We start from the raw sequence: 22,917 nt of genomic DNA, 5'->3' as shown, positions 1-22,917 counted from the left end.
ATCCGCTCAGAGGCCAGCGTCCTCCGTCACCCCTTCCCTCTCTAGAGATAGCGTGCATGCGCATCCTCTTAGCTTGGTTTCGGAGCATTAGCCGCTCAGCACTAGTGCTCCGACAAAAAACTGCTTGTGGGGCTGGGCAGCATGCCGCCCCTTAATTGATCCCGCCCTAGGCCCGGGCCTATGTGGCCTTGCCGCAAATCCGGGCCTGGCTGTACAACATTTAGTACCTGACTTCTTATTCAACATTTCTAAATGAATAAAACAACTGACTGCAGTGCAGAGAAAAGATTGTGAGACATGGTGGTACTGCCCTCTAGAGCTTGTTTTCTAAATTTGGGAATTGAACCCAGGTTACACTTGTCCTTTATGTGGCTACTGCTCCTCATCTAGACACCATACCTCTTCAGTATTTTCATGTTTCAGTGTGTTCAATTGCCACAGACAATATATTTCTATTACTCTAGAGCAGGAACACACCCAACTCCTTCTTTCCTTGTTCCTAAATAACTTACTCTCCAAACACTGGATTCAGTTGCTTGGGGATGTAACGGTCCTTGCTGTTTTTTTCTTGCTCCCCCACTTTCACCACCACATATGGATCTGCTTTTCCATTTGGGTCTGTCGGGGACAACTGTGTTGCCTACAAAAGGAAAAACATTTACCATAAGCAGTTAATCGTATTGGTATTCAGAGACCCTGTAATGCCATATGGTGCCATGGACTTTAGAGTTTGCCGCAAGTATTCAAGGAGACAATTCAGCAAATCGGATTTCTTTATCCAGGTGAATTCAGCTAAACCTCGCTCTTCTCCATGGACATTATAACTAAAAGCCCTTCTCTAATACATTCATAATGCTATTAATATTGTTGTCAAACATGCTCAGTTCAGTTGCTTGAAGAAAATGATTTATCTCCAGATTTCCCCATAGAATTCAAGAGTACATTCATGAGATAAAACACGACATTGTATACTTGTGAAGTGAAACCTAGGATTAATATTATATCTGACTCTTTTTCTGTCCTTAATTGCTCCTCTTGGACTGCTCTCCTCACATGGTTTTGGCAGTATTAACTCCAAGCTATAAAGAATTAGTAGGATAAATCAGTTTGATTAACTAAGTCTAGGAGGTTACTCGACTGGCCACAGTTGCAAACTATTCAATTTTAAACAACATGGCAGCATGAATGGTTATTCTCCCATGACTATCTTGCACTGTGTAAGTTGTGGTGTGTTCCAAGGCATTTACATACATGCCCTAAGGTTGCTAAACAAAGGACAAGTTCAGTGTATATAATCAGTGTAGTAGAGTGACTACCTACACCTAAGGAAGGACATTTGTCCATGTCTGTTGTGGGTGCTCATTATAACATACCAGAAAGCACCTCAGAGCTAATGGTTTAAAGGAGAAGGAAAGGCTTGGTGCACTTGGGGGTGCAAAATGTTAGGCACCCCGAAGTGATTGTATTGACTTACCTGAAATCCTGGGCTGGTGCTCCTATCAGCATTAAATTGCACTGGCCTGGGGTTACAGTGAGCACCATGGAGTGATCCACTTCTGCCTTCTTCTTTCTTCAAATTTGCCCGGTGCAAACGCAAGCGCAGTTGAACGAAATAGCCGACTTTTTAGTTAAAGCTCGGCTTTTCGTTCTACTGTGCATGCACGGCCGCACGAAGGAAAGAGGGAAGAGGATCACACTGTGGGGTTCACTGGTATTACTCCAGGCCGGTGCAGTTTTCTGCTGATAGGAGCACTGGCTCGCGGTTTCAGGTAAGTAAATACAATCACTTGGGGGTGCCTAACATTCCTTTCCTTCTCCTTTAACTTTATTTTCTACTTCAATAACAATACAAATTGGCTCACTTTAACAATGTAGATTCTAACAAGCACTTTGATCGGCCGGTTCCTTGGTACACCCTTCATTATCTGGTTTTCAGAGGTGGCCTCGGAAGTAGGGTAGATATAAAAGGATCCCTGAAAGAGACAATGATAACATTAATAATTTTTTAATTTTGATAAAGGCTTCCCTTTAAATGCCTAAAGACTGTAGCTGGTATCACGTGACAGAGGATGGACACCTTATATTTTCCCATATAGTTGTCGTCATCATCATCATCATCATCCAGTGCCTTTCCTCGGTGCAAGGGGAATATATACAGCCAATCTTGGAAGTCATCAAACTCTTTCTCCAGCTCTGACTTATAAATCTGCAATACAAAAACATGGGATTCTCTTTAGCATGATAAATATATATATATTTATATCTATATATCAAGATAGTAAATGCTGAGTTGTATTAAAGACAAGGGATACATGTAGAATGCAGATAGCAATACTGTTAAGTCAGGAGAGTATCAGGAATAAACACACATGGAGGAGATCTTTGAATAGAAACCAGGACCCTCGCAGGAACCATTTCCCAACCCTTCAATCCCAACCTCCCCTTGAAGTGATGGATTCTGGGATTCTAGGATTTCAGATCAATCCATAAGAAATTAGGAGGTGGTATATACGAGAAAATCAATTCATACTTACCGAGATTTTCTTTTCCTGGACTGTAACATGGCAGTGGGCACACTATGGGTTAATCCCCCCTGCCTCGTGATTGGACAGGTTTTCCTCAATAAAAACTTACTTCCGCCCCCTGGCCGCCATCTTTGACGTACTGGAGTCTCCCCCAAACAGGGTGGGAAGCTGTGCCCACTGCCATGTTACAGTCCAGGAAAAGAAAATCTCGGTAAGTATGAATTGATTTTCTCGTTTCCTGTTCCTTCCACATGGCAGTGGGCACACTATGGGATGTACAAAAGATCAACACAATTGCTGGGAGGGAATATTTTAATTATCAGGTAGAGCAGACTGCAGAACGGCTGAACCGAAAGCCGAGCATTTTTTCATGAAAACATCAAAGTGATAGTGTTTAGCAAACGTATGAAGGGAGGACCAGACTGCCGCCTTGCAGATGTCCTCCGCCGAATCCCTGGAATGGAATGCCCAGGACGCAGCCAATGCCCTCGTGGAGTGCGCTTTTACATTAGAGGGTACACTGTCTTGTTGAGAGTTATAAGCCAGATGTATGCATTGCTTGATCCAATTGGCTATTGTCGACTTGGAAGGCTGAGTTCCTGCTTTGTTCCCAGAGGGGATTGCCAGGAGGGATTCGGTCTTCCTGAAGGTCTTGACTCTATCTAAATAGATAGACAGGCATCTAATGACATCCAGAGTGTGTAGACGTATTTCCTCATCCGACTTCGGATCTTGGAAGAAGGATGGCAGTATGATATCTTGGGATGTATGAAAGTCGGAGAGTCTTTTAGGTCGAAACTCGTCTGTTGTTCTTAAGATAACTCTGTCTTGTAAGAAAGAAAGTTTGCCTTCTTGTATTGACAGGGCTTGCAGCTCGCACACTCGCCTTGCTGATGTAATCGCTAGAAGGAAGCACATCTTGAGTGTCAGAAACTTGAGGGGTACCGTGTCCAAAGGTTCGAAAGGTTCCTTAGTTAAGGAGTTTAGGACTAAGTTGAGGTCCCAAGGGGGAACGATTGAGCGGACTCTAGGTCTGAGTCTTCTTAACCCTTGGAAAAATCTTTTCACCAGGGCGTGTTGAGCCCAAGGAGTTTCGGAGAAATGAGATATAGCCGAGACCTGGCCTTTAATAGTGGAATTGCTGAGGCCTCTATCAACCCCTTGCTGAAGGAACTCTATTAGCTTGATTTCTGATAGGTTTTGGTGATTCAAGTCATTAGATTTTCCCCAGTCCAGAAATTTCTCCCATACCATGAAATACTTTTGGATGGTGGAAGATTTCCTAGCTGCTAAAAGTGTGGAAATGGAATTAGCAGATAACCCAGATGATCTCAGGTTCCTCCTTTCAAGAGCCATGCCGTCAAGTGTAGTCTCTCGGGATGAGGATGAAAGATTACCCCCTGGCTGAGGAGGTCCGGGATGACCGGAAGGGTGAGAGGTTGTTCGACTGCTAGTCGTAGGAGGAGAGGGAACCATGGTCTCCTTGGCCAGAGTGGGGCTACTAACACCACTTCCGATCGATCCTCTTTGATCTTGTCTAAGATCCGGGGAATCAGGGGAAATGGAGGGAAGATGTATGGTCTGTGGAAGTTCCATGTTATTGAGAATGCATCTTTGAAAGCTGCCCCTTTGTCTAGGCCCCAAGACACAAAGGTTGCCAGTTTCGTGTTTCTGCTCGTTGCCATTAGGTCTAGGGCAAAAGGACCCCATTTTGATTGGATGAGGAGGAATGCTTTTTGGTTTAGTTCCCATTCTCCCGGAATCACATGAGAGCGGCTCAATTTGTCTGCTAGAGAGTTCTGACAGCCTGGGACATGAACTGCTTTTAGGTCTGTCAGGTGGAGTTCCACCCAAGAGTACATATGAGTGGTCAAGGTTAATAGCTCTCGTGATTTTGTTCCACCTTGTTTGTTGACATAAGTCACCGCCGTCATGTTGTCTGACCTGATCTGTACCGCTTTTCCTTGGACAAGGTGTTGGAATTTGAGGAGACTAAGGAAGATGGCTTTCAATTCCTTCCAGTTGGACGATTTGCGTTTCTCTTCCTTGTTCCAGTTCCCCAGTACCCTGTGATTCCCTAGGTGTGCCCCCCATCCTGTCTTGCTGGCATCCGTTGTGATGGTGATCCAATTTTTTGGAAGAAGACAAATGGGTTGTAGGAGATTCACTTCCTGTAGCCACCAATTGAGAGATGCCATGGTAGCTGGGCTTAAACTGATGAGTTGATTGGGGTTCATATAGTCGTGGTCCCAATTCGAGAGAAACTCCTTCTGGAGTGCTCTGGTGTGCATTCTGGCCCACTTGACGCAATCTGATGTGGATCCTAGTTTCCCCAAGATTTGTTGGCATATTCGTGCTGTTGTCATGGGGAATCGAGTGAGGGCTAGGGCCGTTTCTCTGATCTCTGGAATCTTCCTTGTTGGGAGGCTTAAGGATAGAGTCCGAGTGTTTATTAGGACTCCCAGAAATTCTAATTCTTGGGTAGGTTGAGTGTGGCTCTTTTCCCAGTTGATCAACCAGCCCAGGCTCTGAAGATATGTAGAGGTTGTGAGAAGGTGGGCCCTCAGAAGATCCCTGTTGGGGCATATGATTAGGAGATCGTCGAGGTAAGCAAAAATTTGTATTCCTGCTAGTCTCAGATTGGCTATTACTGGTGCCAGGACCTTGGTGAATATTCTTGGGGCCGTCGCGAGTCCAAAAGGTAGGGCACGGTATTGAAAGTGTCGGTTTAGAATGTTGAACCTCAAGTATTTTCTGTGGCGCTTTGTTACTGGGATGTGTAAATAAGCGTCTTTCAGGTCCAGCTTTACTAGCCAGTCCCCTTGTTCTATGCAATGAGATATTAACTTTAGGGTCTCCATTCTGAATGAGGGGATGTGAAGATTGCGGTTGAGCAATTGTAGGTTCAGGATGACTCTGAATTCTCCGTTTGCTTTTCTCCGAAGAAACAAGTGGGAGTACAGACCTTGGTGTCTTTGGTCCCTGGGCACTACAGATATTATCTTTTTCTCTAGTAGTTCTCGTATAATGAAGGTTAGCACTTTCCTTCCTTCCGGGGACATGCGTCTGTCTGAGGACATAAAATTGGTAGGTGGGAAGCTTTTGAATTCCAAGTTGTATCCATTTGATACTATGTCTGTCACCCAAGTGTCTTTTATTTCCCGAGCCCACTCCGTCTTGAAAAGAGAGAGTCTGCCTCCTACAATGGACTGAGGGGCTCCAAGACCTTCATGCCCTTTTTTCCTGTTTTTGAACGCTTTTCCCAGGAAAGGACTGGTCTTTAGATTTCCATTGTCTGGAAAAAGGTTTGCCTGGTTTATATTGTTTGGCATCTTTGAAATTAGGTCTAGAGGTGAATCTGCCTCTGACCTGTCTCCCATCTCGCCTATCCTGAGGGAGAAAGGGTGATTTCCCTGCGGACATTTTGGATATAATTTGATCCAATTCTGGTCCGAACAGTAGGTTACCCCTAAAGGGTAGGGAGCAAAGGTTATGTTTGGATTGTGGATCCGCGTTCCAGTGTCTTAACCAAAGACCTCTCCTCGCGGTTACTGACAGACTCATGGATTTCCCTGCCAGTTTGACCATATCCATGGATGCTTCGGCTACAAAATCGTTTGCCACCTTGATATCTTGTAGCATGTAGGCCAGTTTGCTCCTGTCTTCGCCTTTTTTAATAGCTTCTTCCAGTTCTTGTAGCCAGATATTGTTGGCTCTGGTGACGGAGGTAATGGCCACGGCAGCTTTGCAAGTAGCTCCTCCTGCTACATAAGCTCTTTTGAGTGAGGCATCTTGCCTCCTTTCCATGGGGTCTCGAAGTGAGACCCCTTCGTCCACTGGAAGTGTGGTTCTTCTGGCCACGCGAGTGATCGCCGCGTCCACTTTGGGAGCGAATTCCCAGGCTTTGGATTGGTCTGATGGAAAGGGAAACATCTTTCTGAATCTTCTTGAAATAATGAATTTTCTATCTGGATTTTCCCATTCAGAGTCTACTGTCTTCTGAATAAATTCATGAATAGGAAACAAATGATTTTTCTTTGCTATAGATTTGAACATTTTGTCTTTTTTGGTTGGAGATTGTGATTTTTCTTCCAAATCCAAGGTTTTCCTTAAAGCTTTGATTAAGGGCTCTACTAGATCTGTGTTGAAAGCTGAATCTTCAATGGAACTGGTGGTTGATAGCTCTCCATCTGATTCTGGGCTATCCCTTCTTGGTTCAATACCTCGGCCTTCCAGACTGCTGCCTTGCAGATATCCTCCGCCGATGAATGCTACACCTTCTGGAGCTTCAATAGCACTAGGTGTTGTTTGGTCTAAGCCGCTGAGATGGGGGCTGATATTTTTAAGCACATTATCCGTCACTTGTGTAACCATATTAGCCATGGATTTGTTAAATGACTCCTTCATCCAAGACATGAACTCATTGAATTGGGCCGGATTCCCTTCCGGATTCTGTATGCATTTGGCACAGGAATTGCTGTCTGGCAAAGCTGGATTGTTGCAGGAAGCGCATTGTCTTCTATTGGATTTTCTTCTCTGACTTCCAGGGGAGCTCCTGTCAAGAGAAGAATACAATTAGCCCTGTTTAAGTTAAGCAATGTATATTCCCATGTGAAAAGACATCCAATCTTCGCCTCTCGTAATAACTCACCCCCTTGAGCCCGAATGAGAGCGTCTGGAACTCATGAGAATAATCCTAATTCTGACCCTGGAAGGAGAGGAACACATATATCCAGGGTGTCCTGCTCATTCATGTGGGCTTAACGTAATAAACAGAGGTGTACTTACAGTTGTACCCTCTGAACCGCACAAAGGCACTCAGGCAAACAGTTGTCTTACCAGTCTGGCAGCTTGAGGGGGAAATGGCGCCCAGAATTTAAATTTTTCGCGCCAATCTGCTTCCGTGCGTCATTTCCGCTCGTTTTCGCGCCTTGGCGTCAATATCGAGCGTGCGTCAGCGTCCGCGTCCATGCGGTCGCGCTCCCGCAAAAAAACGCTGGCGTCCGTCGCCATGTTGGCTGTGGAAGCAACGGTGTCTTATTGCGCATGCGCCATTTACACGGCATTGCGTCTGACCGCACCGGGGGCACAATTTGGCCATAAGCCCGTCGGCTTCTCCAAGAGCTCACACAAGGATAAAAAACCTCGGCTCAGGAGCTTCAGCAGGAGAGAGGCAGTCTGCTGGACATCAGGGGGGAGCGACAGGAGGAAAAAAGATGGCGGCCAGGGGGCGGAAGTAAGTTTTTATTGAGGAAAACCTGTCCAATCACGAGGCAGGGGGGATTAACCCATAGTGTGCCCACTGCCATGTGGAAGGAACAGGAAACACACAGACAGTAGGTACATTGCTAGAGTGCAAGTTTAAGGCAGAAAGTGGCAATATTGGTGGACAGCTATGTTTGTTTAAACAAGAATAATGCAGGTGTGCCATACATATTTTAAATATCCATAATGGGAAATGACTGGAAAGAACGCCACATGTCTGTCACCCTTTTACTTTAAAGGAATTGTTCAGTGTAAAAATAAAAACTAGGTAAATAGGCTGTGCAAAATAAAACATGTTTCTAATATAGTTAGTTAACCAAATATGTAATGTATAAAGGCTGAAGTGATTTGATGTATAACAAGTCAGTCAGAAGACTACTTCCTGCTTTTCAGCTCTCTTGGTTTACACTGACGGGTTACCCTGGCTACCAGACAGTGACCAATCAGAGACTTGAGGGGGGGCCACATGGGTCATATCTGTTGCTTTTGAATCTGAACTGAATGCCGAGGGTCAATTACAAACTCACTGAACAGAAATGTACCATGTGGCCCCCCTTCAAGTCGCTGACTAACTCAGAGTTATAGAGCTGAAAAGCAGGAAGTTGGATTCTGGCTGTTTTATTAGACATCTGTTCACTCCAGCCTTTATACATTACATTTTTGGCTAACTAACTATATTAGAAACATTTTTTATTTTGCACAGCCTATCTATTTACACAGTTTTTATTTTCACACTGAACTATTCCTTTAAAGAAAAATTGCAGTAACAAAATACTGGGAAATCTCCTTCAATGACAGCTGGTATTTGTCCCTAGCCTTGTAACTGTACTTATAACGGTACATACATGTTTGTTTTTAATGAAGAACACAATGGCTGCCCTTAGGGTTCATTCAGATGGCCATACCGTTAGAGTAGCAATAGGTTTCCGTTTTGGCTTGACGATCTCCACCACCATGGAAACATCATCACCGTCAGCATCTAAAGCAGCAATGTTTCCCTCTAGGAGCAAAGAATGAATCGGCATTAGGCATTCCAGACAGTGCATGTTTTAATTGGTTTTGTTTCTGTATTGAAATATAAAAAGGCTTACAATGTCAACAAAATCTCCCGTTGATCTAAGGGGCACAAATGAGTATAGGTTTGGGGTACTAAATACCTGTTGTCTTTGTTTTGGCTCTCTGACACTTTGTTTAAAAATTACCCTTGGGAACCATGGGTTAGGTTTATAAACAAATCGAGATAAAGGGGACCTCAGGTTGAAAGAGGATTAAATGGTGGATCCTTCTGAGTATAGATAGGAATGTCCTGGGGATGGGGTAAGCGAGTCGAGTAATAAAATTTGTAATTGGTCCAAGTAACCTTGAAGGTGTAGGAGATGGCCCGCGGGTGTAGCAAGTGAATTTCGGAAGCAAACAGCTACGAGATAGCTTGGGTCTTATATATTCTCAATCTACTCTATTTTATTCTCATTTTCTTTTCATCTTTCTATCTATTTATATCTGTGGTATTGTATTATTTTTGTAAAATCTGTTTAAAAATAAAATAAAATAATAATAATAAAAAAAAAAAAATTACCCTTTTTATCTGACAATTATTTCTCCTGCAGTTTAGTCCCCCTTCCTCCTAGGTTTCCTTTGTTCCGAATGTCTGGCCAGAGGCCCCCTTATCACCTCCCACAGCCCATACCATAGTGTCAAGTAGGGATGCACCGAATACACTATTTTGGATTCGGCCGAACCCCCGAATCCTCCACGAAAGATTTGGCCAAATACCGAACCGAATCCGAACCCTAATTTGCATATGCAAATTAGGGGTGGGAAGGGGAAATCATTTTTTACTTCCTTGTTTTCAGACAAAAAGTCACACAATTTCCCTCCCGCCCCTAATTTGCATATGCAAATTAGGTTTCGGATTCGGTTCGGCCAGGCAGAAGGATTCGGCAGAATCTGAATCCTGCTGAAAAAGGCCGAATCCTGGTCGAATCCAGAACCGAATCCTGGATTCGGTGCATCCCTACTTTTAAGAAGCTGTAAGTTGCTTGTAAATTCTCACCAGCTTGTTCTTCGTTTTCTGCTTCCTCTTCCTCTTCAGCAGCTGCTGCCTGCAAGTAGCATATTTAAACAAAACATTAGACTTAGAAAATACATGAACACTTAATTGGAAATAAAATACACTTTGGGCCAGATTCAATTCAGTGAGAGTTATCTCATGGTTTATCCTGTGAAAACTTGGACAAGATTCAATTCTAGGGAAAAAATCTTTTCTCCAAAATCAGTTCCAGTTTTTTCCCTTAGACTTCAATAAAGTTTCCAAGTGATAAACCATGAGATATGTTTTTCTGAATTGAATTGCATCTCAAATTGAATCTCGTCCATGACTTTTCACGTGATAAAGGTTTATCACGTGAAAAATAATGAACGAGATTCAATTTGAGATGCAATTCAATTCAGAAAAATTATTTCACTGTTTATCACATGAAAACTCTATTTAAGTCTATGGGAAAAAAACTGTAACTGAATTAGGAGAAAAGTTTTTTTCTCCTCAAATTGAATCTCGTCCATGAGTTTTCTTGTGAAAAACAATGAGATAACTTTTTATCAATTAATTGATTCTGGTCCAAAGTATCCATTATTCCCACTGTTACGATAGGTACTATCTCTCCCTATTATACCTGCTATCCCACAGCCACAGTCCCTTCCCAGAGACTATTATCCCACTGTTACTACAGGCACCATCTCTCCCTACTATACCTGCTATCCCACAGCCACAGTCCCTTCCCAGAGACTATTATCTCACTGTTACTATAGACACCATCTCTCCCTACTATACCTGCTATACCACAGTCACACTCCCTTCCCAGAGACTATTATCCCACTGTTACTATAGGCACCATCTCTCCCTACTATACCTGCTATCACACAGTCACAGTCCCTTCCCAGAGACTATTATCCCACTGTTACTATAGGCACCATCTCTCTCCCTACTATACCTGCTATCCCACAGTCACAGTCCCTACCCAGAGACTATTATCCCACTGTTACTATAGGCACCATCTCTCCCTACTATACCTGCTATCCCACAGCCACAGTCCCTTCCCAGAGTCTATTATCCCACTGTTACTCTAGGTACCATTTCTCCCTGCTATACCTGCTATACCACAGCCACAGTCCCTTCCCAGAGACTATTATCCCACTGTTACTATAGGTACCATCTCTCCCTACTATACCTGCTATCCCACAGTCCCTTCCCAGAGACTATTATCCCACTATTACTATAGGCACCATCTCTCCCTACTATACCTGCTATCCCACAGCCACAGTCCCTTCCCAGAGACTATTATCTCACTGTTACTATAGGCACCATCTCTCCCTACTATACCTGCTATCCCACAGCCACAGTCCCTTCCCAGAGACTATTATCCCACTGTTACTACAGGCACCATCTCTCCCTACTATACCTGCTATCCCACAGCCACAGTCCCTTCCCAGAGACTATTATCCCACTGTTACTATAGGCACCATCTCTCCCTACTATACCTGCTATCACACAGTCACAGTCCCTTCCCAGAGACTATTATCCCACTGTTACTATAGGCACCATCTCTCTCCCTACTATACCTGCTATCCCACAGTCACAGTCCCTACCCAGAGACTATTATCCCACTGTTACTATAGGCACCATCTCTCCCTACTATACCTGCTATCCCACAGCCACAGTCCCTTCCCAGAGTCTATTATCCCACTGTTACGCTAGGTACCATTTCTCCCTGCTATACCACAGCCACAGTCCCTTCCCAGAGACTATTATCCCACTGTTACTATAGGTACCATCTCTCCCTACTATACCTGCTATCCCACAGTCCCTTCCCAGAGACTATTATCCCACTATTACTATTGGCACCATCTCTCCCTACTATACCTGCTATCCCACAGTCACAGTCCCTTCCCAGAGACTATTATCACCACTCCTATTATAGGCACTAGGTCTCTCTTATATTCCTGCTATCCTACCGTGAAATTCAGTTCAGTACATAACATATAAATTCTACTGTATACAGATATACCACCCATATAACCCTTGAATTGAAAGCTAGTGATTGAGCTATGAAAGAACCCCTTCTTCTTGTCACAACATACTAGTTCATTTAATTCTCTCAGTGATTCGTAGTACTTTGACCACCAATCTAATTCCTCTTGATCAGGCCTTTCTTCTTCAAGCTCTTCTTCTTTCAATATTTTAGATGACAGCTTACTTAAAGGGTTCTAAAAAGGACAAAAATGTAAGAGGCAAATTTTATGCACTGAAAAAACAAGCAAGCTTTTATAACTCTGCAACCCAAAATACCCACCAAGTGAAAATAAACTTAAAGTAGAACTAATGACCCCACACCGTTGGATCGCATTCACATCACTCACAAGTGCTAGAACTTAACTGTGCCCCTGTAGAGTGAAGGAAAATGGACACGTATTTAAGTTCTGGTGCTAGTAAGTGAGGCTGAGAAGTGGCTGGGATGGAGCACTATAATGGGGTTTATTTAATAAAAGCAAAAGTCTGGGAGGTCTTTCTTCCCCTTGAAAATGAATTTTATTCTGAATATATCACATACCTTTACAATATTGAGAGGGTTGAATTTGCTGTCAGTTCCCTTGTCTTCTGATTCAATGTTTATCACAGTTGACAATGGGTTGAAACGGGTAAGCATCTTCTTTTCTAAACAGAAAGGCAATCAATTTATCTGTAACTATAAGCATAACTGTGCCATCAATTTGTCAGTCAGGAGCCTCTTTATTATTATATCCATTATTATACTTCAGCTCTGTAACATTTCACTTTTCTGACAGCAGCCAGTTTATGCGCCTGGTAATTCTTAAAACACATTGTTTTTGAGTAAGTCTCCCCCCCCCATAATAGATGCCTTATTTAGCTGTACAATGACTTATCCTCCTACTCACTGTACAATGCCCACATAAAACTGACAGGGCTTTATTGGACTTTTCTTCCTTTATTAAAGCAATTAGTGCATGGAAACTAATTTTCAGTCCTTAAATGAGTATAGTTTAGCTGGCCCTATACATATATGTCTGGCTGTATATATCTGCAGGGATTGTTATTAAAAAGCTGTATTTGGCTTAATTGAGGGAGGGTGGGCTTGTTGTCAAGAAAGTAGCATAGCTGACAGGAACCACACATAGGAGTGTACTTAAAAGATAAACATATGGGGGGAAATTTACTAAAGGGCAAAGTGGCTAACGCTGGCGAAAATTCACCAGCGTGACGTCATTTTGACACTTCGCCGATTTACTAACGGTCGTAATTTCGCTGGAGTAATTTCGCCAAGGAGATAGACTCTGGCGCAACTTCGCACTCTAATGCCAGGCGAATTCTCGCAAATTCACTAAGTTTTTGATTTTACTGACTGTTACCTCTATCGCCAGACTCCAGGCGAAGTGCAATAGAGTAGATAGGAGTTCCTCAAAAAAAATTGAAAATTAAGCCTGGTGAAGTCTTGCAATGTGCGCGAAGCCATCGCTGGCGAATTTTCGCCGGTTAGTGAATTTGCACCATGGATGGTTGGTGATCGCTGCAGAGATATCACTCATATGTGAAACAATCTTTTTCACAAAGACTTATTACACATCCTTAAATCCATATGCCTCATCCTCCTCTGTGGATAACACAGCTTCTCGAGCACGGGATTAAACACCTTGGCGACCCCCTAACAAGTTTTCAAATGCTAACAAACCACCACCAGGTTCACCTCCCACCGGCAGAGTAGGGCAGGCAGAGCATGACACAAACAGGCAGAGTATGGCACACACAAGGAGCATAGGGCAGGCAGAGTATGACACACACAGGGAGCATAGGGCAGGCAGAGTATGGCACATACAGGGAGCATAGGGCAGGCAGAGTATGGTACACACAGGGAGCATAGGGCAGGCAGAGTATGGCACATACAGGGAGCATAGGGCAGGTAGAGTATGGCACACACAGGGAGCATAGGGCAGGCACAGCATGACACACACAGGGAGCATAGGGCAGGCAGAGTGACACACACACACACACAAAGCATAGGGCAGGCAGAAGTATGGTACACACAGCAAGCATAGGGCAGGCAGAGTATGGCACATACAGGGAGCATAGGGCAGGCAGAGTATGGTACACACAGGGAGCATAGGGCAGGCAGAGTATGACACACACACACACAAAGCATAGGGCAGGCAGAAGTATGGTACACACAGCAAGCATAGGGCAGGCAGAGTATGGCACATACGGGGAGCATAGGGCAGGCAGAGTATGGTACACACAGGGAGCATAGGGCAGGCAGAGTATGACACACACACACACACAAAGCATAGGGCAGGCAGAAGTATGGTACACACAGCAAGCATAGGGCAGGCAGAGTATGGCACATACAGGGAGCATAGGGCAGGCAGAGTATGGTACACACAGGGAGCATAGGGCAGGCAGAGTATGGCACATACAGGGAGCATAGGGCAGGCAGAGTATGGCACACAAAGAGAGAATAGGACAGGCAGAGTATGGCACACACAGGGAGCATAAAGCAGGCAGAGTATGGCACATACAGGGAGCATAGGGCAGGCAGAGTATGGTACACACAGGGAGCATAAGGCAGGCAGAGTATGGCACACACAGGGAGCATAGGGCAGGCAGAGTATGGGACACACAAAAGGCAGGAGACATTGAAACCTATCAGGACCACACTAAGATGAACAGTTCATATTGTGCTACATATAGTGACACAATGCTGGTGCCCCACCAGCAGTTTGTATAGGGTGTGAACAGATGAACAATATGGGCACTTTCAGTCCTGGTTTGAGGTGTTAAGAGTACAGCGATTTATGGGTGTGAACAATAGAAGTGGCACAGGTGTGAAAAATGCAGGGGTGATTACAGAAGTGAAACTTACATTCTGAATTTGAGGTGTAAACAATGCAGGGGCAAGTTAATATCAATACTGATACCTTTTAAAGCTTACACAAAGGTAACCAGTCACAGCAGGCAGATTTTCATGTACACAAGGTTGGGTCACGGGCTGGATGCCAGTTGTACAGAACTGCGCTAGCTGACAGAAAGAGATGGATTGCCATGGGCTAGCCTCTTGGTGGTCACTAGAACAGCAGGTAGGGCTGAGAAGCCAGAAGCCGATGTAGGCCTCTCTTATGTATTTAGCCAATGAACCAGCACCTCACAATATAGGATTTACCAGGTGATAGTTTAGACCTGGCCATGCCGCAAGGGTGTAAGACAGATCAGAGTTAGTGACTACAGGTAGTCAACACAAAACTGAAGTGTCCATCTGAATGAGGCGAACTCACGTTTTTGTTTAGCCTCATCTTCATTCTTCTCTTCCAGCTCCTTGGGAGAGAACTTCATGAGATGGGACACCACTGTGGAACCAACCATAACAGAGCGCCCAAAGGCCCGCTTTTCCACCACAAAGATGCTGAGGGGTGGGTGAAGGTACACTTGCTCTGGAAGCTCCTGAAATGACATAGGATGAAAAATGTAAATAATCCCCTGGAAATGGAATGTACTAATGACGAAATCTCATTGTAAACAAGCAATACATTTTGTTTGACAGTTAGTACATTTACGGGACCTGGTATTCAAAATGCCTAGGATAAGGGGTCTTTCTGTAATTTGGATCTCCATACCTTAATTCTGTTAAAAAATAATATAACCATTAATTAAACCCAGTAGGATTGTTTTGCCTCGAATAAGGAAATGTACTGTTTTGTTATCACAGAGAAAATGGGGGGATATGTCTTAAAAATTTTTATTATTTAACTAAAATGGAGTCTATGAGAAATGACATTCCTGTAATTTGGAGCTTTCTGGGTAATGGGTTTTTGGATTGAGGATCCACACTTGTACCAGTTTAGATCTTTGTGAGAATGTGGGGTTTGCGTTACTGCACGACTGTTTCAGAGATGATAACAGTGCCAGGAATAGTGATGGGTGAATTTATTCGGCAGGCGTAAATTCGCAGTGAATTTGCGCGTTTCGCCACTGGCAAAAACATTTTCGGTTCTGACGCAGGCTTCAAATTTTTTTCGATGCCAGCAACGGTTCTGTCGTCAACGCCAATTTTGACACCGGCAGAGATTAACGGATGTCCATTGATTTTAATGGGCACCGGCGTCAACTTTGATGCAGGCGCCCATTTCGACGTTTCACTAATTTTTCTGCCAGTTTTGCAAATTTTGTGGGAAATTTGCAAAATTCACGGCGAAGCAAAACGGGATAAATTCGCCCATCACTAGACAGGAACATGTGGAGTTGCTGCCAACTCATGTACTGGTTTTATGCATCCTACATTGATATTCACTGCTATTAGTGTTATCTGTGGGGTAACTATCCACTTACCACATCCACAAATTTAACCAGCTCTGTAAAATTAGGGAAATCTTTGCAGCTTAAAATAACTTCAGACTCCACTTTCTTGCCGGCGCACTCAATGTACACCTGAGGCTGCTCCACCTCGAACAGGTTTATTCTTTTAAGATCTCTCAAGCCCCAGAAAAGAATCTGCCAGGAGAAAACATTGCATAACTATGAATGAAGCAGAATAGAAGGAGGTACAGTATGTTAAGGACACCATGGAAGGCATGTATAGGCAGGCTTCCTCCTATTTGTATTTACGGTATTCTCTCAATATTACTTGGTGAGTGTCCATTTACTATAGCTTGGGGACTTGCTGTAGTGACTACTACCAATAATATCAGGCTTCATTATCTAGCACGCTCAAGAGTGCTCTGTTACTTTAAACTAGCAATGACTTTGAAATGGGGAACACCAAACCTTATCAATGCATATAATATTCTTTATTCATATGGGTGGAAACTGCCATATTCCTTGCTTCTCCCAAGACAACAGAGCTAGCTATTTATGAACTATGGGACTGCTGTTGCTTAGCGAGGCTGTCAAATGAGTGTCTCTGGGCTCAATTCAGCCACCCACATTGTCGGGCAAACCCGGCTGAATTGATCGTTGGTCTCATCCATTAGGGATCTACAGAGACCCCACGTCAAGGAGCCGAGCACTCCTCACCCAATGGGATTTTTAAACCTGCACAACCGATATCTGGTTGATTTTCAGGCAGATATCAATTAGGCAGGCCTCTTAGTGGGCCCTATACAAAGGCAGATAAGCTACCATCTTGGTCTGAAGGGGCCAAATGGGATCTTAAATCTGCTCATGTATTGCCCCTTTCCCTGACTGAATTTCCCTGAATTTAAAATGGAAAATAAAAAGAAGTCAAATCTACTTTTCATATATTTTTTCCATTAAAACCAAGCATGTGTTTTTGGCCAATGACTTAATTATGTGGGTAGGACATTGGAGATGAAGATGGTCCTGATTTGTACATATTTTAAAGACCAGACCATACAGTAACACAATTTTTCAGGGAGCTTTAGGATATTCACCAGCCAATGCAGGGAAATCCTGTGTGTGGATAATTGAGCATCATTAAATATTTACGGCATGCAATATTTATCTTTCTTATTGCATTTCTTTATTACTCTGTAGGCTCCATAAGGATTTACCTCGACTCTGAATTCCTTGAGAGTTGGACGGATCCCAGCAGGGATTATATAACGATCGCTTTCCTCATCCATATACTCTGGGTTGACTGGGTAGACATAATCTGGAATAGTCGGCTAAATAGAACAAATATTTATTCTGTTAGTTATTTCGTGTTCCTTGATGTCACAAACAAGGACAGTTGTGCCAAGAGAATCATCGGTAAATGTCATTTCAACTAAATGCAGTGTCTGTCTCTTGATATTCTCTGCTACGCTGTTCTTGACTTTTGAAACTATGTATCAGAAGCCAGACATTACATTCATTAACATTAATTAATTAACATTAATCATGCATTAACATTACAGTTTATAGAAATTTGGTTCCCTTTAATGAAGATCGTAGATGTCCACCATTTGTCTATCAGTTCTCGTACAAGAGTCTGTGAGTTGCAGCTGGAGTTCCATGATCCATACATTTCTGTCATGTATATGTCCCCTCATCTACATGGTACCTTGTGGCAAATTCCCTAATCTAGATAGTCCCCTGTGGCACGTTCTTAGTTCAATTATTCACTTGTTCTGTTCTATTTAGTCCTGATGTGTTGAGTTCACTGATCTAGATATTGTGACTAGTTCCCTGGTCTAGATGGACCCTCATGGTGAGTTCTCAAATATAGATAGTCCCCTGTGGCAGGTTTTTGATCCAGATATTCACTTTCCTACTTAGTCCCTTGTTTTGAGTTCACCGATTTAGCTATTTTGTGGCAAGTTCATTCATCTAGATCAGTGATCTCCAACCAGTGGATAATGAGCAGGTTGCAGGGCCGGATTAGCCCTGAGGGCGCCAAGAGGTCAGCGTCCTCCGTTGCCCCATCTCACTCTCTAGATAGCGCGCATCCACTAAGAGGCTGGCGTCCTCCGTCACCCCTTCCTTCTCTCAAGATAGCGCACATGCGCATCCTCTTAGCTTGGTTTCGGAGCACTAGCCGATCGGCGCTAGTGCTCCGACAAAAAACTGCTTGTGCGGCTGGGCGGCACGCCGCCCCTTAATTGATGCCGCCCTAGGCCCGGGCCAATGCGGCCTTGCCGCAAATCCGGGCCTGGCAGGTTGCTCTCCACTCCTATTGATGCTGCTCCCAGTAACCTCATAGTAAGTGTCCATTTTGGAATTCCTGTCTTAAATTCAAGTTTTGGAGCCATGAAGACACAGATTTACTCCAACAGATTCTCATACAGGCTAACAGTCCATATGGATCTATTGATTAGCCTATCACAGTCCTTATTTGGCATCCCCAAGGAATTTTTTCTTGCTTGTGTGGCTCCCCAACAGTTTTTATTTTCGAGTGTGGCTCATGGGTAAAAAAAAAAGGTTCGGGACCACTGATCTAGAAAGTCCCTGATGCAGTGTTCTATGATCTAGATCAGGGATCCCCAACCTTTAAAACCCGTGAGCAACGTTCAGAAGTAAAAGGAGTTGGGGAGCAACACTAGCATGAAAAATGTTCCTGGGGTGCCAAATAAGGGCTTTGATTGGTCATTTAGTAGCCCCTATGTGGACTGTCAACCTACATTGAGACTCTGTTTGGCAGTACACCTGGTTTTTATGCAACCAAAACTTCCCTCCAAGCCTGGAATTCAAAAATAAGCTCCTGCTTTGAGACCACTGGGAGCAACATCCAAGGTGTTGGAGAGTAACATGTTGCTCACAAGATACTGGTTGGGGATCACTGATCTAGATAGTTTCTCATTGAGAGTTCTTTGATCTAGGTGCAAATTAGAGTTGCCACCTTTATTTCTCTGTGAAAACGGGCAGGGGGTGTGACAGTGACGTAGGGGGGTGGCTGATGATGTGGCGATCAGGGATTGGCTGATCGCCATGTCATTCACTTCACTTCCTAATTTGGAAATCTGGACAGGTGGCACTGGCAACCAAAATCTAGATACTGCCTAAATGCCGAGTTCCCTGTTCCTGATCTATATACTGCTATGTTCCTTTAGCATCATATAAACAACAGAAAAGAATTTCTGACCAACCCTATTTTCTTTTGGATTGTTGAGTTTATAAACTCACCTCCAAGTACTTCTTGTTATTGAGTTCTATTAATTCAAAAGTTGCAATCAGTTCTCCGGCATCTCTGTTGCCCTTGATAATATCAAAAAACTGCAGGGCAGGCTGTTTGTACTTAGGTTCTGTGTTCTCACTGTCTTCATCATCGTCATCAGTAAGCAGTGTGACAATTGGGGTGGCGAAGGCACGTCCGAGGTACTCAGGAGCTCCCTAAATTATGAACAAGTGATAGAAGAAGGGGCAGTTAGAAAGCATAAACAGGTCAAATTTATTCTCCCAATAATATTATGTCCTTTAATGGTCATGCACTGCTTTTACCATTCATGTAAACCCTTTATAACCCTTAGACATGACTTGTATACCTAAACTTCTAGAATAGCCCAATGCACACCTTAGTACATTTAGAACACCATGATATATGCAAAAGCCCAAAAAAATGCTTTAATACAATGGTGTGTTAAATTTACAAAAATGTGCCTTGAGCTATTCCAGAAGTTATATTATGTTGCGTCTTGGTCATAACTGACCTAATGAAAATGGCAGGTACCTTTGCATTTATAATAATATATTTATATGTTTCTAACATAGACTTTAAAATATTTTTTTTGTATAAGAGTGCCCTCCCTACTAGATGTTGTCAAATTGTTTTACCTTTTTTTTTTTTTACAAACTTTTGGCTTAACTATGGGTTTTTCAACAGCAAACGCCTTCATCAAGATGATCTGGATTGCATATATTGATTGAAACCTGACTGTAACGGGCCCCACTACTGCCATTAACTTTTCTACTCATTTTGTTAAAAGGGTGGTTCACCTTTAAGTTAATTTTATAGCTTACATCTCCTATGGGGGAGACATTAAAGGCAATATTCACCTTTTGAAGCAGGTGTATCATAAAATCCTATATTTTACAGTTATCATGGTTTGCAGAATTTGTATTAACTTCCATGCGTTGTCATTTTATTACCATGGTTGTCTTCAGTGTCAACGGCCCTTCTGTACAGATAAACACTTACCAGACTGAGACTTGCAATAGCTGGTAAGCGACCTCTCCATAAATATAAGTTCATGAGCAGAAGAGGTATAAATGACATGCAATACGACATACCAACTAGTTATTTTGTACTTACAAATTTGTCTTGATCGTATATGTTAACAATGATCATGGGAGGGTCATTCTTAATATCTTCTTTATTCCCATCCAAAACAAGATGGTCAAACAACAGAAGCTCATTCCACAAGGGAGCCAGAGTTTCATTCATCACCTGAAAACAATATGTGTTAGTTAAAATTGATTCCTTTTTTTCCGTCTTTTTGACGGCCTATAAACTTGTGATACCAAAAGGATCCCTTCCTCATCTGATATCTGATCAGGACTCATTCTACTGCAGATGTAGGCAATGACTAAAACATCTGTATTAGCCATGGATACTCTATGGAATATGATTCACGATTTTGAAAGTGAAAAATGGGGGGAAATGTGTGGATCGCGAAGCGAGCAGAAATTTGTTTTCATAGGCCTTGCCCTAATTTTGGCCACACCCACTCATGGTCACAGAATGGTGCCAACTTCCTGCTTTAAGACCTCAGAACAGATACCATAATAAAATCAATGCTGGCCACCTGTTTAACATTCCCACAACACATCAATTCTGGTTAAGAAACAAGGCTGTAGATAATGGATAGCATGTAAGAGTCCTGAGATGGGGAAGCTTATCAAAGTGTTTGCTAATAAATGAAAACACTGTTTTAATTGTAGCTCTAGTAATAAGTCACTATGCTGAACTATCCCCTTGCCGATTCCTTCTCATCCTCCAACAGACTGAAAGACCCCCCTTTCCCTGCTTGCTTTTTCAGCTAGTGTTTCCCACAATACCAATTCCAATACAGTCCTGGGTGAATATTATTTCCCTGTTAAGCATCTGTATTGCCTGTTTCTGCACAATAGAAGTAGAAAACCACTGTGTACCATTTCTACAGTCTTTGCCTTCTCTTACCCATTGCTGAACCATTTATATATTGCCTGGTTTATGCCGTCCCAAGTCTTATCAGAAATCTCACCTGTGTGGTCAGACATTGGTTTCCAAATACAACTCTGGCAAAGGGATCAGACAAGCCATTGTCATCAGCAGGAAGGATCCCTCGGGCCTGGTACAGGTGAGCACGGAGCTGGAAGTAATAGAAATCTACAAACAAAGTAATGATGTCTAAATTAGCATATTTGCTGTGTGCACATGGAGCAGACATTGCGGATGTCTTGCCACCCACCACCCATAGAATCCAACAAAGATACACATAAAGTTAAGATAAATGATCTGAGCTCTCATGCCACTGTCACATACACATTTTGTTATACAATGTAAAGGACAAGTATTTGAAGGTCAAACTGAAAAAATACATTTATTAAGACAAACCACAAAACTGCCACTTTTAAGGATCTTAAAAATCCCTGAGCACTGGGAGAGCTGCATGTAAGTGGTAGTGATGTATGTAGAGGAGCAACATGTGGGTCCCCTAGAGAATCCGCTTAATTTGCACATCATTCAAACACACAGGCTATGGAGCTTCAGGCACCATAATGTGCGGGAGAGTTCTGTACTTAACACTAGGCTAGATGAAAACATTTTTTTGTCATATAGCTGTAATTTGTTAGGAACTAATGTCAGCCTGATGTAATACTGCACATACAAGCAGGGGACTGACCCCATAATATGTGAAAACCTATATAATCAGGATTTCCAAAGCTAACACATATTCTAGCATTTGTCTTTAATGGTTTCCATTTGGCGTCACAGGCCTGCAGTTTATATTTTTTGGCAACAGTTGTGGGAAGTAAAAAGGGTACTTAAACACCCAAGAAATATTGTAGCTGCTGATTCTCGATTGGCACCATTACCCCCAATGTTGTCAGACTACTAAGAAACCTGTGTGTGCTCTCTAATGTCATTGGGAAAAAAAGCCTGCATTAAAGGGATCCTGTCATCGGAAAACATGTTTTTTTCAAAACACATCAGTTAATAGCGCTACTCCAGCAGAATTCTGCACTGAAATCCATTTCACAAAAGAGCAAACAGATTTTTTTATATTCAATTTTGAAATCTGACATGGGGCTAGACATATTGTCAGTTTCCCAGCTGCCCCCAGTCATGTGACTTGTGCCTACACTTTAGGAGAGAAATGCTTTCTGGCAGGCTGCTGTTTTTCCTTCTCAATGTAACTGAATGTGTCTCAGTGGGACATGGGTTTTTACTATTGAGTGTTGTTCTTAGATCTACCAGGCAGCTATTATCTTGTGTTAGGGAGCTGCTATCTGGTTACCTTCCCATTGTTCTTTTGTTTGGCTGCTGGGGGAAAAGGGGAGGGGGTTGATATCACAGAGTCTAACTTATAGTACAGCAGTAAAGAGTGATTGAAGTTTATCAGAGCACAAGTCACATGACTTGGGGCAGAAGCGTCACTAGAGGGGGGCGGGCCCTGGTGCGTGACGCACAGCCGGGCCCAGCCCCCCTCT

General features: G+C 43.1%; 1 protein-coding gene across 2 annotated transcripts in view; it reads right to left on the bottom strand.

The window, feature by feature from the left end:
* LOC108701805 (fer-1-like protein 4) overlaps positions 1 to 22,917 on the bottom strand; it is a 76,144-nt gene that overhangs the window by 5,313 nt on the left and 47,914 nt on the right. For both annotated transcript variants that reach the window (XM_041577584.1, XM_041577585.1), the window contains exons 24-36: positions 21,468 to 21,592; positions 20,537 to 20,671; positions 19,411 to 19,617; positions 17,361 to 17,474; positions 16,180 to 16,341; positions 15,129 to 15,294; positions 12,398 to 12,501; positions 11,928 to 12,053; positions 9,844 to 9,892; positions 8,696 to 8,790; positions 2,078 to 2,206; positions 1,863 to 1,973; positions 513 to 640 (exon numbers count right to left, since the gene is read on the bottom strand). In XM_041577584.1, coding sequence (XP_041433518.1) covers positions 513 to 640; positions 1,863 to 1,973; positions 2,078 to 2,206; positions 8,696 to 8,790; positions 9,844 to 9,892; positions 11,928 to 12,053; positions 12,398 to 12,501; positions 15,129 to 15,294; positions 16,180 to 16,341; positions 17,361 to 17,474; positions 19,411 to 19,617; positions 20,537 to 20,671; positions 21,468 to 21,592 — 1,651 coding nt within the window. The remainder of the gene's footprint in view (positions 1 to 512; positions 641 to 1,862; positions 1,974 to 2,077; positions 2,207 to 8,695; positions 8,791 to 9,843; positions 9,893 to 11,927; positions 12,054 to 12,397; positions 12,502 to 15,128; positions 15,295 to 16,179; positions 16,342 to 17,360; positions 17,475 to 19,410; positions 19,618 to 20,536; positions 20,672 to 21,467; positions 21,593 to 22,917) is intronic.

The sequence above is a fragment of the Xenopus laevis genome, chromosome 9_10L, assembly GCF_017654675.1.
Source record: "Xenopus laevis strain J_2021 chromosome 9_10L, Xenopus_laevis_v10.1, whole genome shotgun sequence".
NCBI lineage: Eukaryota > Metazoa > Chordata > Amphibia > Anura > Pipidae > Xenopus > Xenopus laevis.
Note: the sequence above shows the minus strand (reverse complement) of the source record. Positions and strands in the feature narration are given on the sequence as shown.